The sequence below is a fragment of the Neomonachus schauinslandi genome, chromosome 10 (genome assembly GCF_002201575.2).
Source record: "Neomonachus schauinslandi chromosome 10, ASM220157v2, whole genome shotgun sequence".
Classification (NCBI taxonomy): domain Eukaryota; kingdom Metazoa; phylum Chordata; class Mammalia; order Carnivora; family Phocidae; genus Neomonachus; species Neomonachus schauinslandi.
The window spans coordinates 29,300,328-29,324,088 of NC_058412.1; the positions used below are offsets into that span (position 1 = coordinate 29,300,328).

The 23,761-nt window shown below is 45.9% G+C and overlaps 1 protein-coding gene across 1 annotated transcript in view; it reads left to right on the forward strand.

The window, feature by feature from the left end:
* The window catches only part of VIT (vitrin), a 75,761-nt gene that overhangs the window by 13,050 nt on the left and 38,950 nt on the right, over positions 1 to 23,761 (forward strand). Inside the window, exons 3-6 of the mRNA XM_021697711.1 lie at positions 6,299 to 6,455; positions 12,023 to 12,156; positions 16,789 to 16,866; positions 21,985 to 22,176. Coding sequence (XP_021553386.1) covers positions 6,299 to 6,455; positions 12,023 to 12,156; positions 16,789 to 16,866; positions 21,985 to 22,176 — 561 coding nt within the window. The remainder of the gene's footprint in view (positions 1 to 6,298; positions 6,456 to 12,022; positions 12,157 to 16,788; positions 16,867 to 21,984; positions 22,177 to 23,761) is intronic.

Here is a 23,761-nt window from a genome sequence, read left to right on the forward strand (position 1 = left end):
CCAAACTTCACAGACTTTTTGATGTGCTTAATGCTTGGGCTTGGAGTTACCTATTGAGGCATGTGCTCTTTACTGGGTCTGTCTTTATAAACATTTTCCATCATATGTCTTATGTTTCCCTCAACTGTTGCTTGATATAGTCTTCTTGAGAAATCTTTCATGACCAGAGGAAAATATTTCTTTGACCCCCCACAGCTTCACAACTTGGCAAAAAGCTTGGCTCAGGTGAGAGTGTGGGACAGTGCTGGAATCAGACATCAGAGTTCAAATCCAACGCCACCATGAACTAACGCTATAATTTCATCATCCCAGTGTTAGCTTGGCCACCATGGGTCCTCAAATGCCAGATTAAGCCTGTGTAAATACCAATTCTATAGTCTTTTTAGAAGTCTGGAGCATGCGCCATGATTTCTGGAGAATCTGCAGTGTACTTCCTCATGATTTCTCTACCTAGTCACTCCTGTGTTCCCATGGCCTTCCTGTTTTGCCCTGCCCTGTGACTCAGCTACTTTACTAACTCCTACAAGAAACTTCCCTGCATCTGAAGTTTTATCTATTTTGGAGTGTTTACTACAGATTTTCAAGGACCAACAGATGAGGTCACCTCATGGATCGTAAAATCTTCCACCAGCTCATTCTACCCTCACCCTCTCTCCCGTACCATCTCATGCCCCACCCACTCTCTCCTGAATAACAAGCCGATTTTATGGGTAGATGTTTCTCCTTGCCTCTCTGAAGAGTTCAGCCCACACACAGGCCCTTGGAAGCTCAGCCTCTAACCCAAGTAGGCTTATTAAGAAATTTCTTCTGAAAAAAACTAATGTGTAGTCCTGAAAAGAGTGCTAGCAAGAACACTTGTTGACTTCTTGGTTATAGCGGGATTATTAATTCATCTAATTCTCTCATGATTTGACCCCTGCTTACCTCCCAGACTGCATCATAGACCCCTCTCTCCCTCATCCACTGTTCTCTATACACACTGGCCTCCTTTATGTTCTTCAAACCACCAAGCCCATTCCCACATCAGGGTTTTTGCCCTGGTTCTTCTTTCTGTCTGGAGGGTCCTTCTTCTAGACCTTTGCTGGCTGGCACCTTCTCATCACCAAGTACCAGTGGTAGGAGATTAAGTAGACAGGAGTACAGAGACCAATCCTTTAGGGCCTTGTAGAACATCTCAAGGAGCTTGGACATTATCCTAAGGGCAATAGAAAGCTAGTGAGGGTTTTAAGCAGGAGATTGATGAAATGTGATTACTTTTTTTTTTAAGTATCACACTGGCTGCGCAATGGAGAAAGGACTGGGGCAAAGGGAAGGGCAACATGGAAGGAAGAAGACAAGATACGAGGCTATTATGTTAATAGTCCAGACAGGAAATGTTGGTGACTTGGACCAACATGGAGGTAGAGAGGAATAGCAGCTTCAGAAACAAAACTAATAAGATTTGCTAATGGACTGGTTTCATTCATTCACTCATTCAGGATTCTTTTTTTTTTATATATTTTATTTATTTATTTGATAGAGAAAGACATAGAGGGCATATGCAAGCAGTGGGGAGGGAGAGAATCTCAAGCAGACTCCCTGCTGAGCATGAAGCCTGCCATGGGGCTGGATCTCATGAACCTGAGATCATGACCTGAGCCAAAACCAAGAGTTGGATGCTTAACAGCCTGAGCTACCCAGGCGCCCCTCAGCAGACATTCTTGATTGGCAGTAAACAAAACAGAAATCCCTGCCTTTGTGGAGTATATATTCTAGTAGGTGAATGAAGATACAAGTGAAACTGGGACCTTGAAAAGTAGTAGCGTTTAAACAGATAAAAGGAAAAAGGGTTCCAGGTGTGAGAAATGATCCAAGCCAGGTTTGCAAGATAATATCCATTTGGAAAGTATCAGGAACTGTAGTGGCAAGCCCAGAACTTCTGTGGAGGGGACTATGGAAAGGCCTTACGGGTTTTAGAATTTTCTCAGAGGCAGCAAAAAGGTATTGATGGGTTTTTACACAGAGATTCAAGGTAGTTTGAGGACTTTAAGAAAAATGGGAAAGAATGCTTTGCAAAAGAAGTCACTATAAAGGAAAGATTACCATGATTTGGTCACTGGGTGTCAGGATCAAGGAGAAGGAAATATTCATCTTCAAATTTTACTTAATGGTCTTTTTTTTTTTTTAAAGATTTTATTTATTTATTTGAGACAGAGAGAATGAGAGAGAGAGAGCACATGAGAGGGGGGAGGGTCAGAGGGAGAAGCAGGCTCCCTGCCGAGCAGGGAGCCCGATGCGGGACTCAATCCAGGGACTCCAGGATCATGACCTGAGCCGAAGGCAGTCGCTTAACCAACTGAGCCACCCAGGCGCCCTTAATGGTCATTTTTATTTCATTAAATTTACATTTTTGTATAATTCTCTTAAAGTAGGATTTTGCTCTACTTCAATATCACAGTCTAACAAAATCAACTTTCATATCAAAACAACTTTTGCATAAATGTTTTTATGTTATAACAATTCTTCCTCATAAGCAGCCAGGAGGCGAGCTTACAATGGCTTTCTCTGAATGGATTAGGAAATCTGTTTTCCAAAAGCAACATAGCCTGCCCGGGATCAGCAAAAAGACGAATGGAAAACAAGAAGTAGAATCTTCCCTTTGATTTGGCCTGCTGCGTCATTGGCTTATTGTATGTGACATCACCTGGTCTGAATACCCGTCACCTGATCCGCTATTAGATCAGGCAGGAGACCCAACCCAGGGTAGGAGCACGCGCAGTGCTGCCTCTAAGATTCCAGTATTGCAGGAAATAGTGGCTCAGACACTACGGGTTTTGCCCACGGACCCTCTGAGATCCATACAGCAATCACAGGACCTCAGGGAGCAGCATCTAAAGGTCATCTTTTAGTTCTAACTATCCGGGTTGCAGATGGTTCTCTTTTGCCTGTGGCTGGTGCCAAGGGCCTCTGGGAAGAAATCCTTGGTGGATTCTGCGATGCTCTGATGTTGAGCTGTGTCATGAAAGTGATAGCTACCATGAGAAGGCAAGGCATCCTGTGAGGGAGAAGAAGAGCACATGGCCGAGGAACAGGTCTCTGTGCAAAGGTTCTACCCACGCAGCTCTGGGCAACCCCAGGATCTCTGGACTCCCTAACTACCACAGCGATGACTCAGGAAGGAATGGGAGAGGCTCTTGCCTTGCTTTCTGAAAACGTTCCTGGCAGGAAACCTTTTGATGACTTCTAACTAAGTTGTCTCCTGAGGTTAATAGTGGGGTATTCTTGAGCTGCCTTAATTTTGACTTGTCCTCTTAAAGAAGTCTTATTTCTGCACATCTGAGAAAACACCCAGAGAAAGGTCAAGGGAGACACGAAAATGAATCTGAACAACAAAAGAGAAAGAAAAAGGAAAACCTAAGCTGTAGGATCGAATAGTTCAAAAGTGTTCAGAGGAAATGCAAAGAGAAATCACTTCGTTTGGGCCTTAAGTGGATGGAGGAAAGATTCTCAGAGGTTACAAGAAAACAGATGACTTCACAAACAACCAGGTGAATACTGGAAAGAACTAAACCGTGGTTTCCATACTCAAAGAAGAGTGGCCAAAAAGATGCAAATGGCTGCCACTTCCAGAGGCCGGATTCAGACATTACACTTTCCAGTGATTTTGGCAATTACTTTTAATTAGCTCACTCTCTCCAGCTTAATATTCTGTACAAATTTAACAAATATTTGACCTTTAGCCACACTTTGCCATTGCACCCTGTTTTTCCAAAGCACATGAGCGTATGTGCTTGATTTAATTTTTTCCCTGCTAGGGGTCCAGTTAAGTCACTGATTTTACTGATCGAACTGGGTGCAATTAAAGCAGATCTCATTTAACTTACTTCCAAGCCTTTGTAAAAACTGAGACCAAACAAACAAACAAACACCCCTTAAGGGAAAGGGGAACTTGATTAGCAGGAAGCAAAATATTCCCATGTGACCTTTTCCCCCTTGTCTTTTTAAACCAACTATTTCATGGAAAACCCCTTCCTGTACTGTGAATACCCTGAAGTCTTTCAGTAGCTTTGATCACTGTGTAACATTCATGCAATAAGCTTCTAGATTTCCCCCCCTTTTAACTTCTCCACTCCAGAAAATTTGGGTTGGCCTGCCAGGAGAGCCAAAACCTCTGGGAGCCAAAGTCACATCCACATTAAATCCCAGTTCAGAGCTGGTCACCTCCTAGTTCAAATACCTGAGAACCAAGAAGGCAGGTCCATTTTGTGTCCAGGTGAAGGAGCAGATGCATTTGGGAGTGGGGGAGTGGGGTGCAGAAGGGAGGGGAGCTGAGCACGTCCAGTTACACCCAGGGAGCAATTAACTAATTTCAGGAGAGAAGACACTGGCGTCTTTAGGCCCCAAAGTGCCTTTTTAAAAAAAATAAATAAATATCCTAAGGCTCAAAATAGTAAATGCAGCCTTGAGTATCAGGATTGAAAAGAATGAAAGATAAAAGGAACACAGCTTTGGAGAGGAGGCCACCTGTGGTAGGGAGGAGAAAACGCGCAGGCTGCTCAGAGCACAGGGCTTGGCTTCTTAACCGAGACCACAAATTGTTTTAGCCTGCGATCAGACCTGCCCCCCCTCCCCCCCCACCGCGCCCAGGAGAAGGGCTTCCATGCTGGCCCAGCCCTGCATGGCCAAGATCGACTGGGAGGAGTGTTTAGGAAAAGAGCAGGAGTTCTAACTTCACTTCTCCCCATAGTCTGAGTGAAACGCAACTCTGCTCTGTCCAGGTACATAAGGGTTAAAAAAAAAAAAAGAGTGTGCGTCTTGGATACAGCTGGAAGCCATTAACAACTCTGAGACCATCTCGGTAACCCAGTCAGAGGGTGGGTGGCCTGGCAGAGATCCTGGATCCCTGTGTGTAATCACGGACTCTTAGCACTGGGCGGGGCTTTATTTCTCCCTCCCACCCAATGCAGAAATCCCCTCTTCCGCTGTTCAGTCCCTGCTCGCATGCTTCAGAGCATGCACTGCTTCAGGAGGCAGCCCCTTCCTTCAGGGGCAACCTCAGGCACTAGAAAGTTCTTCTTTGCAGAATTTGTCTCTGTAGAAAATCTCCCCTTCCGTTCTCGCTTGGCCGTCTGGTGTCATGGCACACAACAGTCCTACTTGGGAAGACAAGGACCCCTTTCCTCCTCCAGATTCTCACCTCCTCGTGGACGAACAGCCCCGTCTGCCAGCCAGCCCTCACATCTGATGGTTTCTGGACTCTTCCTGAGCCTGCTTACTCTCTGAACTGTGCTCATGTTTCAGAGTCCCCTGTGAAGAAAGGGGCCCAGAACAGAAGACATTCCTAGCTACAAGGGCACCAGAATAGTATCGTCTAGGAGACCCTTCCCTTCAGGAGTTTTGACGGCCATTTTTTCAGGAAAGACGCAGCGAGTCCCCCTTTCAGGTACTGCCACTAGACAATCTGTGCCACCTCATTCCCGGGCAAGCTCTCAGCTCTAGAAGACTTGCCTGATGGACAGTGCTAGTCTGGTAATGGCTGCAACAAAGCCAAAAAGGAGAGAGGAAAGAATGAATTTCTTCTGGATGCTCCATGGGGGATTTCCACGCTTTCCACCAAGTGTTGAGGGAGATGAGTAAAGATGGCTCTCATCTTGCCCTGGATCTAGGACCCGTTCTCTAGGACCTCAACCAAAGAGCTCTTTCATTATCTGTCTCCCTGTCCAAAAACCTTCCATTGTGCCCCACCTCCTGAACAGAAGACAAGCACTGCCGCCTCCCTCACCTGGCCCAACCCTCCCATTCTCCATCCTCCTGCCCGGCTCCAGCACAGGGCCTCTGAGGCAGCAGGCCAACCTGGTCCTGGCCTCCTGGCCCCGGGGCCCAGCCTCCCTCATTTACCCTTCCTGAAATGCCTTCCCTCTGTCCTGTAAGGTTGTCTGAGAGGTCCCTCTTTTCCTGGGCTAGCTCCTGAGCATCTGAAAAACCAGTGTTCTCCAGCCATGGGCTCAAGGTGACGTTTCTGACCCTTGGAGGTGGGTCTTTTCCCAGAGTTCTCCTCTTCAATTGTCTGGAGAAGCACAAGATTCCACCTCTGTTTCTGCTCTCAGCAGGTTAAATGCAACTGATGGTCATTGTTGTTCTTTTGGTCTGAGGAATGTCCTAATTATATCTTTGCTTTCATTATATGGAGAGGACCCAGGGTCAGCCCAGGCTCTGGCTTTTGGAGATTAAGTAAATGAACAGTTATGACCTAACAGAGTCACCCCATATATAAGCTGATACCACTAAGTGTAATTTTGACCTCATTTTGCTTTCCCAGCTGTGCCCCAGATCAACTGCGATGTCAAAGCTGGAAAGATAATCAATCCTGAGTTTGTTGTAAAATGTCCGGCAGGATGCCAAGACCCGAAATACCACGTTTATGGCACGGATATCTATGCATCCTACTCGAGCGTGTGTGGCGCCGCGATTCACAGGTGGGTAGCTCCAAGCTACTTAACAACGAGCAGTCAGGCTGTGGGGAGGGAGCTCCCCGTGCAGGTTGCCTGATTGAGCAAGCAACACTGTACACATGTAACTGAGCATCCAGTACGTCTTGTGGCAACCCTACCCCATGGGATTACACAGAAGCCATGTGTGGTCCCAGATCTCCTTTCACAGTGCTCCGTGGAAAGGACCGACTTCTCCCCGATCCTAAGGGGATGGGGAGGAGAATTCTACTCTCTCATGTTCATGACAAGGAAACCATAGTTCTCGGTGACATAAAGCATGTTTTTTCTACCTGTATGTACTGAACGAGGAAATAATAGGGATGTGAGTAAGGAAGGCCTGGAAATGTGGAGAAGAAATGTCACAGCAGTGGTGATGGCCTGGAGACGAGTAGAACAGGAAAAGTGAGGAAGAGGGTGACAGGTGGTTCTGCTTGGGCAGCTGTTGGTTTGGGCTCCAGGAAGGAGGACAGGAAGTAGGACATGCTTTGAACTAAGTCACTGCCTAAATGAAGAGAGGCAGAAGTGACCTTCACAGAATCCTCAGACCTTTTTGCTTAGGCTGGGAGTCCAAACTCAGGGAGATGCATGTTTACTTCCTATCTTTGATAATAAGGCTAAGAGTGTCCATGTCAAGCATCTCACTTATGTCACCTTATTTAATCCTCACGGTTCCCTATGCGGTAGCTACTACTGTTATCCACATCTTAAAGAGGAGAGAGACTGACTAGCTTTTCTAAGGCCGCACTATTAACAAGTATCCAAGTGGGGACTCGAACCTAAGTCCAGTGCCCACGCTCCTAACCACCACTTTGAGATGCTTTGGGACACGACTCCGGAATCAATGCTCAGCCACCAGATACTGGGCAAAGTTTCTGAAGTATTCGGGCTTCAGGATCTTTTTCCTTCTCTTTACTTGCACACCAGTCAGGTGATGGATCCATTTATCCCTGCCAGAGAGAGGGGGAAAGATGTAAAATTTACTCCCTCTCCAGGTGTCTCGTCAGTGGCTTCTCAGAAATTTGGGGAAGGAGCAAGAACGAAGTCTATGTGTAAACTGAGATTTAAGAATTACTAGCAGAGTCTGTTTGCCGTCCTCCTCACCGCTGCTGTGGAGGGCTGATGAGCTTGACTGATTTTCCAACGGGAGCAGGACTCTGAAGGCTCTATTATGGAGAAGTAGGGAAACATTCAAGAAGAACTATACCAAACCCTGTTTCTTAACCCCAGACTGTAGAAAAAATATTTTGCTTTCACTCTGAAAGAAATTTCATGCAAAAAGGAAAGAGGTACACAAATCTACCCATACGTGCGTGTGCACGAATACACACATGCCTGCTCCCACACATATGTTTGCACACATGTGCATGCTCACATGCATCCTTACACATGCGTGTGCGCGCCCGAACAGCATCCATACCATGAGCACTCTCCAGTCCGTGTCTATGTGGACACTGATGTCTGTTGCAGGGGCCGAGCCTGTCTTAAGGTCACCTATATTTTTCCATCTGGGATCCAAAATGGTTGGCACTTGCTTCCTCTGTCCCTTGCTGGCTCTGTCTTGCCTTTCTGTGTTTCCCAGCCAGGTCAGAGTCGCATGAGTTAATCCAGCCTCACAAAGATGTCGTCATAATCACAGTAATCCCTTGCACTGTGATTCTCTCCTTCTAGCATCATCGCAACCCCACAAGGCTGCTGTTAACATTCCCATTTGTTAGAAGAGGGGCTGAGAAATAAGGAAGCTAATTCAATGGCTAGTTAGTTGCACATTCAGGATTAGAGCTCATGTCCTGGGACTTCCAGTCCAGAGCCCAAGCGACACATTTACATAAGAACAGGGGAGCCCCAGTACTGCTTAATATACAAAGGGAGGTGGATGCAGACTTCGGACCAGTAAGAGTTGGAACGGCTTTATGATGGATGGACACACCACCGGGGACAAAATAAGAAGGGTATTGACAAGGACCAGGACTCGGCAATCCCAGCGTTTGGACTGGGGTGTAGGAACTCGTGGAGAGACTATAGAGGAGGGTAGAGGGGTGGAGAAGAACTTGAATGTTTCAAAAAACAAGATTTGCTACTTGAGCAACCAAGTGCCCTTTGAAACTTCCTGGACCAGCGTCTGATCTAGTGGGAAACTCTATTCAGAAAGAAGTATCACTGTCCATGAGAAGGATGAATAGAGGTCTTAAGGGAGAACAGATAGGAATTTTGGATACTCTCAGTTGTTTTTTTTCACACACAGAACAAGTCTGTTTTCAGAAGGCAGGATTCAAGACAGAGAACTTGAGTAGAAAGTACACACGGGGCCTCCAATATTGGCCTGTCAGAGCCCCCCATGATCAGAACTGGGAGGCTGGAGAGAGCACACTTTGGTTCAGACATTCAGATTAGCTTTAGGATTTAATATTCATACAATATATCATAATCAGATGTCTTATTATGAGTGATTCCCTCGATTCTTTCAAACCAAAGGGATGATGAATGTATTTGAGGCATCATATTTTGGCTCAGTCTTGTCCTGAATCAACCTCTGTATTTAGAGTGGGACCAAGTGCTGGGGAGAAGGAAGATTTCTCCCCAATGGGGCAATGAGGGGACAACCCCCATGCAGAGCACTCTTCATGCTGATTTCTGACCAGATGCCTACCCTGAGAATGGCAATTGTTCAAATCCCAGCCCTTTTCTCCAAACCATGCAGCTGACCCTTAGCTGAGCCCAGGCCCCTGGCACTGGGGTCAGGGAGGACAGGAATCTGAAGGCTATGTCTAGCATCAAGCAGGGCATCTGAGGATGCAAAGAAGTGAAACCGGTTTTTGCTCTTTCAGAGAATATATATGAGGTGCCTATCCCTGAGTGAGGATAGAAATGAGGTCACATTTACATAAATTCTCCAAAGTACCATGGCTCCTATCTGCTTCCTAACTGAAACCACAGCCTCTTGCAGACTCTCTCCCTCCTCCAGTGTCTCCTCCAGTGGTCGAGTCTCTGGTGCATTCCACCTCCATGGACTGCCGTTGGCATCTGGAGTTTATAGACCACTGACCTCCCCAGCATCTACCCTTCTCTAGAATATCTGAGAAGATCCACATCCTCCAGTTAAGTCCATCCTCAAGATGAGGCATCCCTCTTGCCTGCAACAGAGAAATCTCATGAGCACACCATAGTTCCGTCCTGCACCTTCCCTGAAGGCTGGGTTTTCAGTCTCACATCACCCTCAGATGGGGCATCAGCAGCCCTGTCCAGCTTAAGAAGCCCCTGGGCCCTTCCCATTTCCTCGAACAGCCTGAGGGAAGCTCACCACAGGCCCCCCTCCCCCCTCACTGCGAATGGCCCCTGCCGTGCTTCGGACTTCACTTCAACAGGAGACCAAGTGCCCCCACACACATTTCCTCAATACCATGGACTATGAAACCGAGGGCAGAATAATTTCCTGGGAGGGAAAGAAAAAAGCTGTTATTTCTATCTTCCCCATTAATTATAAGTAAAGGGAGCAGGGGATATATTTTTTTTTTTTTCAAATAAATAGAATGTTCAGCCTACACAAGGGCCGTGCTTGTCAATGTTGAACGGCCAGCTCCCCCAAAGCAGGGGTAGTGCTGAGTTACCAATTTCAGGGGTTTAAATCCTCCCACCGTGGCTGATTTCAAGCTACCGTGTGAAGTAAACCAACTCTCACAATCCTGGAAAGTTAACAGTTGGCTTTCATAAGCCCTTGTGGGTGGCATCCACACTCCACCGACAGGCCTTCCAACGCATGCAGAAGGATAAAATACTGTCTTTTCCCTAAGAAAAACGTCTAATCTAGTTGGGAGACAAAAATCAACTCAAGAAATGTTTAGGAAATCGCACAAGACCAAATAAAATCAGAGTCTGGGTTGTGAGACAAGAGTCTGAGGCATCGTTAGGAAGGGATGGAGCCAAGTCTTTTCAGAATCTCTGTGGAGAAGAAAGTGTTGGGCCTCATCAGGCAGAAGTGGGAGCTGGTTTTCCAGAGGGAAAGAGCAGCATGAACAAGACGCGTGAGTGGAAACCATGTGCTCTGTTGGGGGCGCTGAGACCAGCCTGGCTGCACCTGGGAGACCTGAGCTAACGGATTCTGAGCTCCAGAGAGAAAAGAGAGGGCAGGGTCACAAAGATTTGGAAAGATGACCCTCAAAAGATAAATGAAAATCTCTCCAGGTCAGAATAAAAAAAAAAAAAAAAAAGATTTGGAAAGGTGAGGACTTGGCATCAGGAGGTACCCGTGCTTTCGGACTCTGAGGGGCCACTGTGACCAAGTGGGACAAACCCAGGATTCCAGGTCAGCTAGACCTGGGTTCAAATCCCTCCCTTGCAATTTAACCAGTTACAAAATCTGAACTGAGTCACTCCACTGGTCCAAGCCCGATTCTGGGAAATGGGAACAATAGCACCACCTTCCCTCTGCAACTCACAGGTTTGCCGGGAGGAGCCGGCGAGAAACCTCACACAGGGATGATTTTAAAGCAATTACGTGCTCTATGTGTCAAGTACTATTATCGCTTTCCTTCCTTCCGGGTCACTGAGCAGTTGAGTGTTGAAAGTTCTTGACTCGTGAAGGTGGGAGGGCAGGAAACGGCAGCTCTCATTCCTGGAGGGGAGGGAGGGTGTTGATGAGAACAAATCTAAGTGCGTTTTTAGTTGCCTGTGTGCTACAAATCACAGATACCCACAGGAGCCATTTTAGGCTCTGGGGCAAAGAAAGGACAAGGGGAAGGGATGCTGAGGAACCAGAATGGAGGCCTTGCTTCACGTGCAAGCGAAGAGGTAGATACGTCAGTCTCTGTCACATCAGGATCTAAAATCTTCAAAATCGTAGAAATTAAAGAAACGATTTCTAGGAGGGAATCTTTTTAATGAGTTCAGTTTAGCTGCACCCCTCCCTTCCCTGGCCCAAAATAAAAGGAATAATGTGGGCGCCTGGGTGGCTCAGTTGGTTGAGCGACTGCCTTCGGCTCAGGTCATGATCCTGGAGTCCCGGGATCGAGTCCCGCATCGGGCTCCCTGCTCGGCAGGGAGTCTGCTTCTCCCTCTGACCCTCCCCCCTCTCATGTGCTCTCTCTCATTCTCTCTCTCAAATAAATAAATAAAAATCTTAAAAAAAAAAAAAAATTAAAAGGAATAATGTGTTTTGCAAAATGTCATGGCCACCCTTCAAAGTAGCGGGAGTCATTCTGCCATGTCATGACACCAAATTAGAAATGGTCAGGAAAGACGTTTTACTTAAAAGAACAAACTAGTGGGGATGAGGAAACCAAGGAAAAGAAATCTGAGGCACGGTGGCAGAGAGAAATTGCTGCCTAACGAAACAACCAGGTCCTGATAATAAGAAAGAGGATGTCTGACCTCAAGGTCAGATGCTGGGCCATGCGATGGAGGCACCCTTCTTGGGGGGTGGGCTGCAAGTCAGGGTAAGCCTCATCTTAATCTCCCTGCTTTCATATCTTTCAGTAAAGACAGAGGCTGGTTTGATGGTCGGTTGATTGCGTCAAACGGTATTTTTCTGTTCTTCACATTTTTGTTTCTCTTCATAGTGGCGTGCTTGATAATTCAGGAGGGAAAATACTTGTTCGGAAAGTCGCTGGACAATCTGGCTACAAAGGGAGTTACTCCAATGGTGTGCAGTCATTGTCGCTGCCACGCTGGAGAGAGTCCTTCATTGTCTCAGGTAGGCCCGTGCTCTGGAGAGGCCCCGCCATGCCCGGGCGCTTGGCCTAAGTGACCTCACGGGATGAAGTGTGCTCTTTTCAATGTTCTGTTGGCTTTAGTGCGTGGCCCGACTCATTTCATCAAAATCTGAAGCATCAGCTCTTCCGATAATTAGGATCATGAAACAATAAATTATAATGATGGTGATAAATCACTACAAAGTCTGGAAATATTAAAAGGCTCCAATTGCTCATTTTAAACACACTGCAGCTACCCGTAAATCCAGTCAAACTTTTAATGAAGTGAATTACATTTAATAACTTGGGTTCTTTTTAACTATTCCTTTAGTGAGGCCAAATAGGTCTCATATCTGGATCCTCATTTCTTGATATTTCTGGCAAATGGCTAGGGATATAGGCTCTTAGAGAACCAAGCTACTATTTTGAGATTTCTTTTTGTTTAATTAATTGTTTAACTAGTCAGTTCTTGCTCTCTAGCTCCTTAGGATTTTTGCAGACAATCATTTTCACTCTTTACTTCTCTCTTCCAATGAGGTGATGTCAGTGAGCTAATGACTAGTGTGATTTCACAGTGAAAAGGTAACCAAGTATCTATTATCATGACCTGCCCTTGCCTATTTTTGTGACATTCCCCCAACCTAACCTTTTATTTTGAATTTTAATTGAAAGAAAAATTAAAAGAACACTACAATGAATACCCACATTCCCTTCACCTAGCAACATTTGCTTTATCTATCTACCTATCATTTATTTTATTTTGTTCTAATCCCTGTGAAAATAAGCCGCAAGGCATCATGACACTTCATCTCTCAATACTTCAGCACACACCTGGTAAAAACAAGAATATTTTCCTAAATAACCACATTACCAATACCACCCCTAAAAAATTAACACTGATACAATAATGTTATCTAACAAATAGTTCTTATTCAATTATATCCGGTTATCCTAAAATAGTCTTCATAGCAAGTTCTTCCTCTTCTTAGTCCTCCTCCTCTCTCCTTCCCTCCCCTTCCTCCCTCCCTCCTTCCCTTCCTCTCCCTCTCTCTCTCTCTCTCTTTCTTTCTGATCCACAGTCTAATAAAAACCATCCATTGCATTTGGTTGGCACGTCTGTTTACTCTCTTTTAATCTAGAGTGAGCTACCACCACACCACCTTTTTTGGTCATGAATGGCAACGACATTTTTGAAGTCCCAGCCAGTTGTCTAGTGCTGTGTCTCACGATCGGGACCACAAACATGTCCAGCTATTTCCTCATGATTGGATTCACGTTAACTACTTTGCCAGGGTCCCACCTAGGTAGTGTCCTAGCCTAGCCATTCTGCTGTATTACAGTGGCCCTCTCAGGAGGCACAATAATGCCAGTTTGTCCAGTCGTTGGTGATGCTGCAGTTGACTGGTTGGATACATTACAATCTCTCTCCATGGTAAAGATACCTTGTAATTAATAAGTAATCTGTAGGGTGATACTTCCAAACAGCATGAATAACTTATTCCCCGGTTTTAACATCTGTCGGTGATCCTTGCAGTAGCAAGAATTGCACTAGAAATTAAAAAATTATGATTGTTCTAATCCTGTCATTCCTTCCACATTTATTAGCAAGTATTCTTATATAAAGAAGAGGGGTATTTCCCCCTCTCTACGCCTATTTTTTCAAGTACCACTATGGACTCATGGATTGTTTTCGAAAATATGTTATAATCCATTATTATCATTATTCTTTTTGGCACTCAGATTTTCCAAGTTTGGCCAGCGGGAGCCCTTCAGGCTTTTTTTTTTTGACATGTCCTGATTGGTGTTTGAGCACAACACAGTGTCCTATCACCATCTTATACTCGCCTTACTCTGGGCCTTGAATCTCCCATTTTCTTCAAAAAGGCTTCACATGATTTTAAATAGATTCTAACAAAGCTTCCCGGCACCCCAACAAGATTAGGAGCCGTGTCACTCTCCTGAGGAACCACCTATGGAAGGACCAATTAAAGCAAGGAGGGGAGAAATATTTTGTAACATAGTAGATCTTCTAGTCTAGGTAGTTTTCTGGTACCTTTATGTGTCCCAAGCCCCAACTCCTACTATCCTCCATGGACCAGAGTTTTAACAGAACTCCAAAGAGACCTTTTAGGATTCTTCACAACTTGAGCAGTCCCTGCTTCCTCTTGCCTGCAGAATTCTGCACACCCAGGGCTCAAATTAAATGGGTTTCTATGTCAGATAGTGGAAAGTCATCAAACATCTGAGAGAATGCAGAATAGGGGCCATATGAAAATGCTAATATCTAGAATCCAAATGTGTCAAGTATAGAGAGAAATATAATCTCTACATAGGTGTTTACCAAGTTGCTCCTGGCTAAGTAAGAATGTTTCAATCTTAAGTGCATAGCCTGCGATTCAAGAATCCCAACAGAGGTTTAAAAAGAAAAATTAACTCCAAGAGAGTAGAGATGTTTGGAGTTTTGTAAATGAAAATCAGTCTGCTGAGATTATTCCCTATAAATCTCAACTTCCGTGTCCCTTCATTTCACGTAGTGACATTTAACCAAAACGCTTCTTGCCAATTATAACAAACGTCTGCTTCTGCATCGGCTAGGAGCCTCTTCCGAATGGGTGAACAGGGAGAGCTCATTGCAGCATAAGGGCATTGACTGGCCAGTAGCCAAGGCTTGTTCCCCACTATCTGGGGGCTCAAGTTTAGCTGGATTGGGCCCGAATCCTCCTCTGAGGGCTCAGGTGCCTCCGTGACCTCTCTCTAGGTTTTTATTTCTAATTTTCACAGATCACTGTGCTTTTAGTTAATTCACTTTGGCGGGCGGGGACGGGAGCAGGACCTGGGATGTGCATTTTTGGTCAGCACAATCTTTTGACAGTCCAGGGATAGGCAAGGTCAGAGAGGGACCTCCTAATACAGCCCATTTGTTCTTTGATCCACATTTCAGAAAACTGAGCTCATGTACCTTTTCCTTCTGAATAGAAGCAGAAAGAACCAGAGGATTTCAGATGCGAGAATAGTAAACAGAGGGAGATGATGTCTCTGCAGTGCGCTCTGTTGATAAAGTGAGGCCTGCAGCCGTGGGGCCCTCCTTGGGTCCGAAAGAACCTCAATCACTGTTATTTGGAGGAGGCCCAGACAAGGGTGGGGGACCTGGAAAGGCCAAGCTCTGTTCCCCCGGGGCTGGCGGGGGGGACTTGAATGAGATGAAATAACTCCATAAGCCCAAACATTTTGCCTCATCACCACTTTGAGTGATATTTATAGGTAATGTCAGCATAGAATCTTCACATCTCTCTGGTAACATATAGTTCCAAAAGAGTTTAACTCTTTTTTTTCATTAGATCCCTACAACCTAATGTAGTAAATTGGCCTATATCGTTGTCCATATTTCCCGAATGAGAAAAATGAGAGTCTCAGTGATTGAGGCAGCTAATTAATGGCAAATTGGAACAGAAACCTAGAGGTTCTTATTCCCAATGCCAGGCCCTTTCTGAGCCCCTGTCATTCCGTCTGCTTCCTGACTCTGCAATCCCTTGTATCAATAGGGCTTTTGGCAAAATCGTGCTCTAGATTCTGTCCCACCCCTCAGGCTCTCCATACGACACTCCTCACTGTCTCCTCCCCAGGCCTATCCTATAAAACTACTTCCTTAGATTGTACATTAAAATTCTTTCCTTATCAGATGTAAATATTAGATAACAGGTGAGACCCCTCTGAGTTGTAACAGAGATCTAAGCATTAAGGTATTCCTTTTCTGAATAAATACTTATTGAGCATCTCCTACATTGCAGACACTGCTCTAGATGCTGATCCGACAGTTACCAAGTGAGACGGATCCCCCACCTTCGGGGGTGAGGGGAGGCTTCTGTATCCCAACTGACACTTTCCATCTCGTTGTGGAGCAAAACTCCTGTGGTGGAATGTCAGGCATCATTTCCTGGTGGAGGGAGGCTTTGTAGACTGCAGCCTTCTCAGGCAATTTTCAGTCCTATCAGGCTTGGTACCTCCTTACCCAGCCCCGATCACCTGATCGTTTTTCTTTTTTATGCCTCCCTTGTTTCCCTGATACATATTAACATTTCTTCTTGTCACCTGGCCTCTAAACTCTCTTTCCCTAGGTGGGCAACAAATGCTTATTTTGAAACCTACTTTTAGGTTTCTCTAGTGCCATGGAATTCAAATGGATCCCACTGGGTCCGTGAAAGGGAAAGAGAGCTATTCTGCAAGGCTAGCCTGTGACCAGAGCTCTGGGTCGTCCAGAAGGAGAGCGTGGGGAGTGTCTTTACATCCATCCACTGACCTAATTAAACATTCAACACCACATGTATGAAAACCTTAGCTTATATGTCACATCTTCATGAGCAGAATAAGGGTTACTAATGGGAACTCTGAGTCATGGACATTTTATTGCTTCCTTTCTAATATCAATAAAACACAAGCTCTATAGGAAAACAAAACATCTCTTGACTTTCTTATTGTAATCAACAATTCACCTGGGGGGGGGGGAGACTGACGGATTTATTGAACTCCAGAGAGATAAATAGGAAGGAAGGAATCAACTTACCAGAACAGAACCATCTAAAACTTCTAGCTCTAGAAATAAATCATTTTTTTCCATTTTTTTTTCTTTTTTGCAGAAAGTAAACCCCAAAAGGGTGTAACCTACCCATCGGCTCTTACATATTCATCAACGAAAAGCCCCCCTGCCAAAACAGGCAAGTGTTCACGTGTGATTTCATCTAAACCTTCCAAGTTTATAAACACGTGTTTTAGGAGGTAGTATAGAAATTAACATCTTAACTGTTCAAGCTCCACTGACTCCGGCAATATTATAACAGGTGCCAAGAACATGGGCACAGAAATCAAGGGGATCAGATGGCTAGGCTGAAGGATGATGCTTTAGTTTTTGGGTTTTGTTTTTGCAATTCCAAGATGACATCTATGTTTGTGTCATTTGCACTCAGGATGACGGCTGCCTTAGATTGTACTGTATTGTTGCTTTAGGAGATGACAGGTCAGGGGTGTCTGGGTGGCTCAGTCGGTTAAGCGTCTGCCTTCGGCTCAGGTCATGATCCCAGGGTCCTGGGATCGAGCCCCACGTCCAGTTCCCTGCTCTGTGGGGAGCCTGCTTCTCCCTCTCTCTCTGCCTGCCGCTCTGCCTACTTGTGCTCTCTCTATCTCTCTGTCAAATAAATAAAATCTTTAAAAAAAAAAAAAAGAAGAAGAAGAAGATGACAGGACATTCTGTCTAGAAATGTCTCCTGGCCGCTGAGAGGGGAAACGCTGTCTCCGCTCAGGTAGGAAATGAAGGGAAGCAACGGGGATGGTGTGGTGTATGTGTTCACAGAAAGCAACTCATGGAAATACCCCAAGCCAAAGATACACTGTTTATGAGGTTGTGTGGATCCAGCTTCCTGTGAACCACAAACGGAGTACAGGTGGACTGCAGACAAGGAAAATACCTTTTCCTAGGTTTCTGTGTTAAAGCGGGAGCTGGGCTATGCATTATTGTCTTTGGGGGCACTTTGATTTCCCACACAAAGAGAAAGGATAAACATCCCTTTCCAACATACACATAAAAGGGATACTTGGGGTCTCGCCCAGCTTCTAGAGGAACCGCTCCTTAAAATTATAGTCTCATTAAAGAGTAAGTTTTCACCAGTTCAAATTAAAAAATCCCAGTGAGAACTGTAAAAAGGTGGCCCCCTTTGTGGCTACCCAAATGATAAAATTCCTACAGAAAGTGGGGGAAGCAGATGAGATGAAGATGTGAGGGCCAGCAGTTGGTTCCTCCGGTCTTGGCATGCCCCTATAAAATGCTTCTTAATCCCTCCAAGACTGTGAGTTAACAGGTAAATCAGGTTAGGATGACCCCCTCAAAGCATAATAACCTTCTTCCACAGGAAAATATCTCACTCAAAAAAGTAGAAAGCACCTTCAAAAAATAAAAATCTAAAGCATCTCGATTTGCCTGGTGCAGCTCCTGCGGAGGATGGACATTCCTAAGACTTAAATGCTGTTTCCCCAGGCAGTTAGCAACCATCATGCAGGCAGCTGTTACTTGGCTAGAGTCTCAGGCTACTCTGAGCTAAATACAAACAGGTAAGTGTTGTTTTGTAGAAGCTCATCAAACCCAAGAAGTCACGTTGCTGGCGTTACAGTAAAAGAAAAAGGAAAGTAAATCTTTATTAGAGACTGCTGAGCAAGAGTGGCAGGAGAACCCCCCTCCTGGTTCCCTTTGGTCATCGGCCCAGCCCCTCCCTCCGAAGGCAAATCAAGCTGAAGTTTATGATGATATGTTTGATTTCCTAAGAACCTCCTGCCCTCGCTGTCTATCCCCACCAAGACCACCCCCTGCCCCGGTCTTGAGAGTAAGACAGTTTCCACCAGAACTCTACAGTGGTCTTGGGCCACCCTCTGATGGGAACCACATTCAGGAATCTTGAGGCTATTTGTGACTTGCCTTCCACTTTGTTCCCCTTTTGAGGAAAAACATACAGAATTTGGAATCAAACAAATGTGGGTCCAAATCCTGGCTCTGCTACCTTATGTACATTCCTTGACCTCTTGGAATACATGGGAATTCTTGGATTGGCTTCCAGGCTTGTGTTTAATATCAAATGTGAATGCTTATGTAAAAGAGGCCGTCACAGTTGTCTGGCACATAGTCGATGCTCAATGAATATTAGATTTCCTGCCCCCGTGTGTAATCCTGAGGCCTGTAGTGAGTTAGTGGCGGGAAAAGCCAAGTCCTCCCCATCACTCCGACCTCCAGGCATTGCTGTTAAACTGGCTTCAGTGTCTTTTTCATGGCACCTCACATTTGACACCTGCTGAAAGCACTGTTTTCCACTGGGGCAAGGAGACGTGTGACATAACATGATGACAAACGTCAGCTCCTGCCATTGCTCGAATACCTACCATGTGGCAAGCAGACATGATCTCTAATTATGACAACAGCCCTGCCAGGTAGGTCCAACCATCCCCATTTTTCAGCAAAGGAAGCCAGGCTCAAAGAACTTTAGTGGCCAAGCTGGTGAGAGCTGAAGTCAGAAGTCCAGTCTAACATTGCCTGGCGGTTCTCAAATCAGATTTCCAATGCCCATCCCAGATCCAGTGAATCAGAATCTATGTGGTTAGGGCCCTGGGGCCTGCATTTTAACACTATGATCTAATGATGAATCAAGTGTAGGGAGCTCTGAGGACCTCCTACTGCTGCTGAGAAGGTAGTTGTCTACAACTGTTCATGACCTCGGGGCGCCTGGGGGGCTCAGTCTGTTAAGTGTCTGCCTTCAGCTCACGTCATGTTGCCAGGGTCCTGGGATCATGACCTGAGCTGAAGGCAGACGCCCAACAACTAAGCCACCCAGGTGCCCCAACTGGTTTCGTTTTAATTTGCTCAAAAGGCACCAGGTACTAAAGAATTCATTTTGGGTCAGATCCAGCATTATGTTCAGTAAGGAATCAGGAGCAATTGGGGTAGAGCTTTTTCTCTCTTCATCTTAAAGACAGTTCTATTCCGTGCAGGAGAGCAAGCAGAAACAACAGCCCGTGGGAGACCATGGAAAACCAGAGATGGACCTATTGGTTGAATTGATGACATGCTTGAAAGTATCTGTTTTAAGCAAGTAACACAAATGGCTGTCATCAGGATATTTAATCTGTTCTCCAGCAATCAGTATTAGTAAAGGAAGACTGGGGTATTTAGAAACCTCAGAATTATGCAATGGTGTGATAAAAAAATAATTCATAATTTCAATATCTAGTAAGTGTAAGGTAGCAAAAATGTTCATTATTGCTAGAAGTTTTATTTTTTAATTTAATTATGGTTTAATTAATAATTTGCAAGTAAAATGTACTGTAGGTTTTATATATTGCTTTCCAAATTAATAATTTCATCCTATTTCATAAAATATACAAGTCGTTCTGTTAAATGGCTTTTCCCTTTATGAAGTAGGTCCAACCTGGGCCTGCATCCCCCTGCCAAGGCACTAATGCTTCATGGCATTTACCGGAGGGTGAGACAGAAGACTATTTTGGAGAAATTAGAAACTTCCCTAGGACTTGTTATGAACGCTCACTGCCTTTGAAGTCACGGAAATGTCATAAATCACACAGGTTCGGTCTTGCCCAAGGATGGCGTGAAGACTGGCTGAACCCCCAAGGCCACTGCCAGCTCTTCAGCAATTTGTCTGGCACGGTCTACGGGCAGGTTTAAAGGTGACCCACTGTTAGCAACAACAGGGTGAATGAGAGATCTGTCTCCTGCCCCTATGGCCCAATGCCCGTGAGAGCAGACTGAAGGGCCAAACTCCCACCCGTGCCCAGGGCACCGTCAGCCGGCCTGCTGTCCTGAGTCACTGCTGTGATCCCTGCAGAAGGTGGCGGCGGCAGGGTGACAAATGCCCAGATGCCAGTGCTGGGTAGTGAGTCTACATGCCCCGCCACACGTCTGTCCGCATGGCTGGTCCGCAGCCACAGGGCCGACGCCGTTTTCCCCACGTGCTGTGCGGTGTCAAAGGGGAAGTTGGGTGGTTCACAGAAGCGTGCAGTGCCTTCTCATCTCACATGCGGTCCTCTTGGCTGCTTTTTTGTGCACCAGAGATGCATCAGCCCTAAGCAGAGTCAAAAGCTAGAGCTAGGATGCGGTGGGTAAGCTGAAAAAATGTCCCCCGACCAAAGATACCCCTGTCCTAGTCCCTGGAATCTGTGGATTCTTCCATATCTGGCAAAACACCAACAGGGAGAGGGAGGGGGGCTTTGTGGATGGGATTAAGTTAAGGCTCTTTAGATGGGGAGGTTATCCTGAATCGTCTGGGGTGGGGGGACAGAGGGAGATCTGATACACATGGAGGAGAAGGTCATATGAAGATGGAGCAGAGAGACACCTGAGGATGTCGGCCGTGAAGCCTGGAGGGGGGTGGCCACACGCCAAGGAATGCCAGCAGGTGCCAGACAATGGAAGAGGCAGCTTCTGTACCTGGCGTACCTGCCATGGGGCTCAGGAGACCCATGTAACTGGTGGCTGTTTTTCCCTCCCAGGACTGGGGCACTGTTCAGTTTGGGGGCCATTTTGTGTCTCCTTCTGGCACAGACCCATGGCTGTCAATTCAATAGCCAATGCCCACTGGGTAGCCATTTGTCCCCTTGCCCTGAACCTTCAGAGAAACTATCAGGGCATGCAGAATACTAATAAATTGAAACTTGTTTAAAATCGTGGAAACAATCTAAATAATTACACATGAATGAAGAGCCCAACTTAGAAGTAGAATCTAGATGATCCTTACCATCTAATTATTTCTGTCACCCCATTTTACAGATGAGAAAACTGGGACCCAGAGGAGTTAGTTGACTAGCCATGAACCAATCTAAGCTAGAACATCTAGAATGCATTCTCTAAGAGTCAATCATAGAGAAAGCCCCAAGGGTTCCTTCCATCCCTAGGTCAATGCTAACTGACACAGAAGGAAAGAAAGAGAGGAAGGAAGGAGGATGAAAGACAGAAAGAAAAAGAAAGTTCATGAATCATTGCTTCTGGCGTCTGGCAAATTAATTTCACTGTTAATCAAGTTCTACCCTCTCTATGTTGCTGTATTTAAATATTTTTTAAAATTGTTTAAATATTTTATTGTTATTTAGTGTTTGGTTTGTTTATTGGCTCATTGCTCCATCCAGGTTGTACATTCCTCTCAGACAGATGGATTTTATCCTCTACAGCAGCTAGCACAGATCTTTGCTCAAAGCTAGCGTTCAATAAACATTTATTTTGTTTCTGTACTCAAGAGCCTACCAACGATTTTGTAGGCCCCAGTATCATTTCATCTCTTTTACAGGTGAGGCGACAAAAGCCTATCAGAAGCCACCAGTCCCAGGAACAACCGCACAGCCGGTCACCCTGATGCAGGTAACGGGAGCCCCGGCCACCGAAGCCACCCACACCAGCCTGCCAAAGCCATCCCCATCCACAGGTTCTACCACCAGCAGCCTCAGACCACAGCCTGTGGGCCACAGGAGCTGGGAGCTGGGTCAGTAGGTAGACTGTGTGTTGTCATGTGCTAGCAAAGTAGGAGACGGGGCTTTCTGAATGCTTGTGTGGAGTGCCCATCTCCCACCTTTTGAGCTGGGTGAGGGTTCGTGCTAAGACCTGGGCCAGGAGTGGTTGTGTCCTTCCAGACTCAAGGGGTAGACTTGAGCCTAATGCTAATTCAGGACCAAGCTATGAGCTAAGCAAACCATGTAGCAGGGGCTGAAGACAGATTCGAGAGTGGGACTGTGGAAGGTAGAATATTACACGAAAGCTTCCTATTGCAAAACCCTCATTTCTCCAAGAGCTCAGCTGAAGGAATAGTGGTTTCAGTGGAAATACTGTTGGGTTTTAAGTGACACATTGTATATTCCTGGAAGTCTCCAAATATTAGAAGCAAACAAATCAAAACAAAACAAAACTCCTATAAGGAAAACCAGAGAGCTACATTTTTATTCCTTTTCTGATTGCTTTTTATGCATCCATCTCTTAAGTCATGTTTTAGCTTTTACCAAAGTCCATTTTATGAAATTAATCTCGGTAGTACATCAAACAGGACCTTAAGAGCTCATCTGAGAACCCCATCTCTAGTTTCTACACAGGCTTATATGCCAGCCGCCCAAGGCTAATAAACACCCCTCTCACTTGTAAATATCTTCTGGCAAGAGCCTGGAAAATTCCGCAACAGGAGTGACACTTCTGTCTCAGCAGGCCTTTCTAAATATTTCCCACCTGGGGCCATTTTTTCCTTCCAGGAGGAAGTGCCGGGGTCTTGTTGTCTTCAGCGTCACCTCCAGCTTCCAGACATTTCCGCCACACAGCATGGCCCTTCCCCCTCCCATAAGTATCAGAGCCCAGCCATGTATTCATCCTTTTCTCTCATAATATCACCACTTGCTAGGCGCTAGACACTCTTTGAAGCACCTTACAAACACTCGCCTAGGACATCCTCATACCAGCCCTCTGCAGTAGATCACAGTGGATGGACGACTTCTACTGTGACTAATCCCTCGTCCTGATGAGGAACCGGGGCAGCAGGGCTGTGAGCAAGCCCACCCAGCTCACACAGCTGAGAAGCAGAACCCCCAGCAGCCGGGGTCTCCTGTGACTGGCCTGCAGCAGGCGCCCCTGCCATCCACGAGCGCCCCAGGCACGGATGAGGCCGTCGCAGAAGCAGGCCGTTGGGCACCACCAACTCCCGCTGTGATGAGTAACAACAACAGTGGAACGCAGGTCGGTCCAGGCTTCCCCGGGCCCCGCACACCGCGCACCCCTTTATTCAATGTTCCTAATGACTCTGCGAATCTAGGAGTATTATCAGGCCGTTCAATGAACGACCCATGGAAGAAACTATGATATAAAGTCCCCAAATAAAAATACCGTAATAATACTGTCTGGAATACATAGGACACGCCCCCCATCCCGTTCCCGTGTAACCCCGGCCGGCGGCCAGAGCACAGGCTCAGAGTGCCTGCCAGTGAGAGAAATGAATGGAAGGAAGGAAGGAAGGAAGGAAGGAAGGAAGGAAGGAAGGAGGAAGGAAGGAAGGAAGGAAGGAAGGAAGGAAGGAAGGAAGGAAGGAAGGA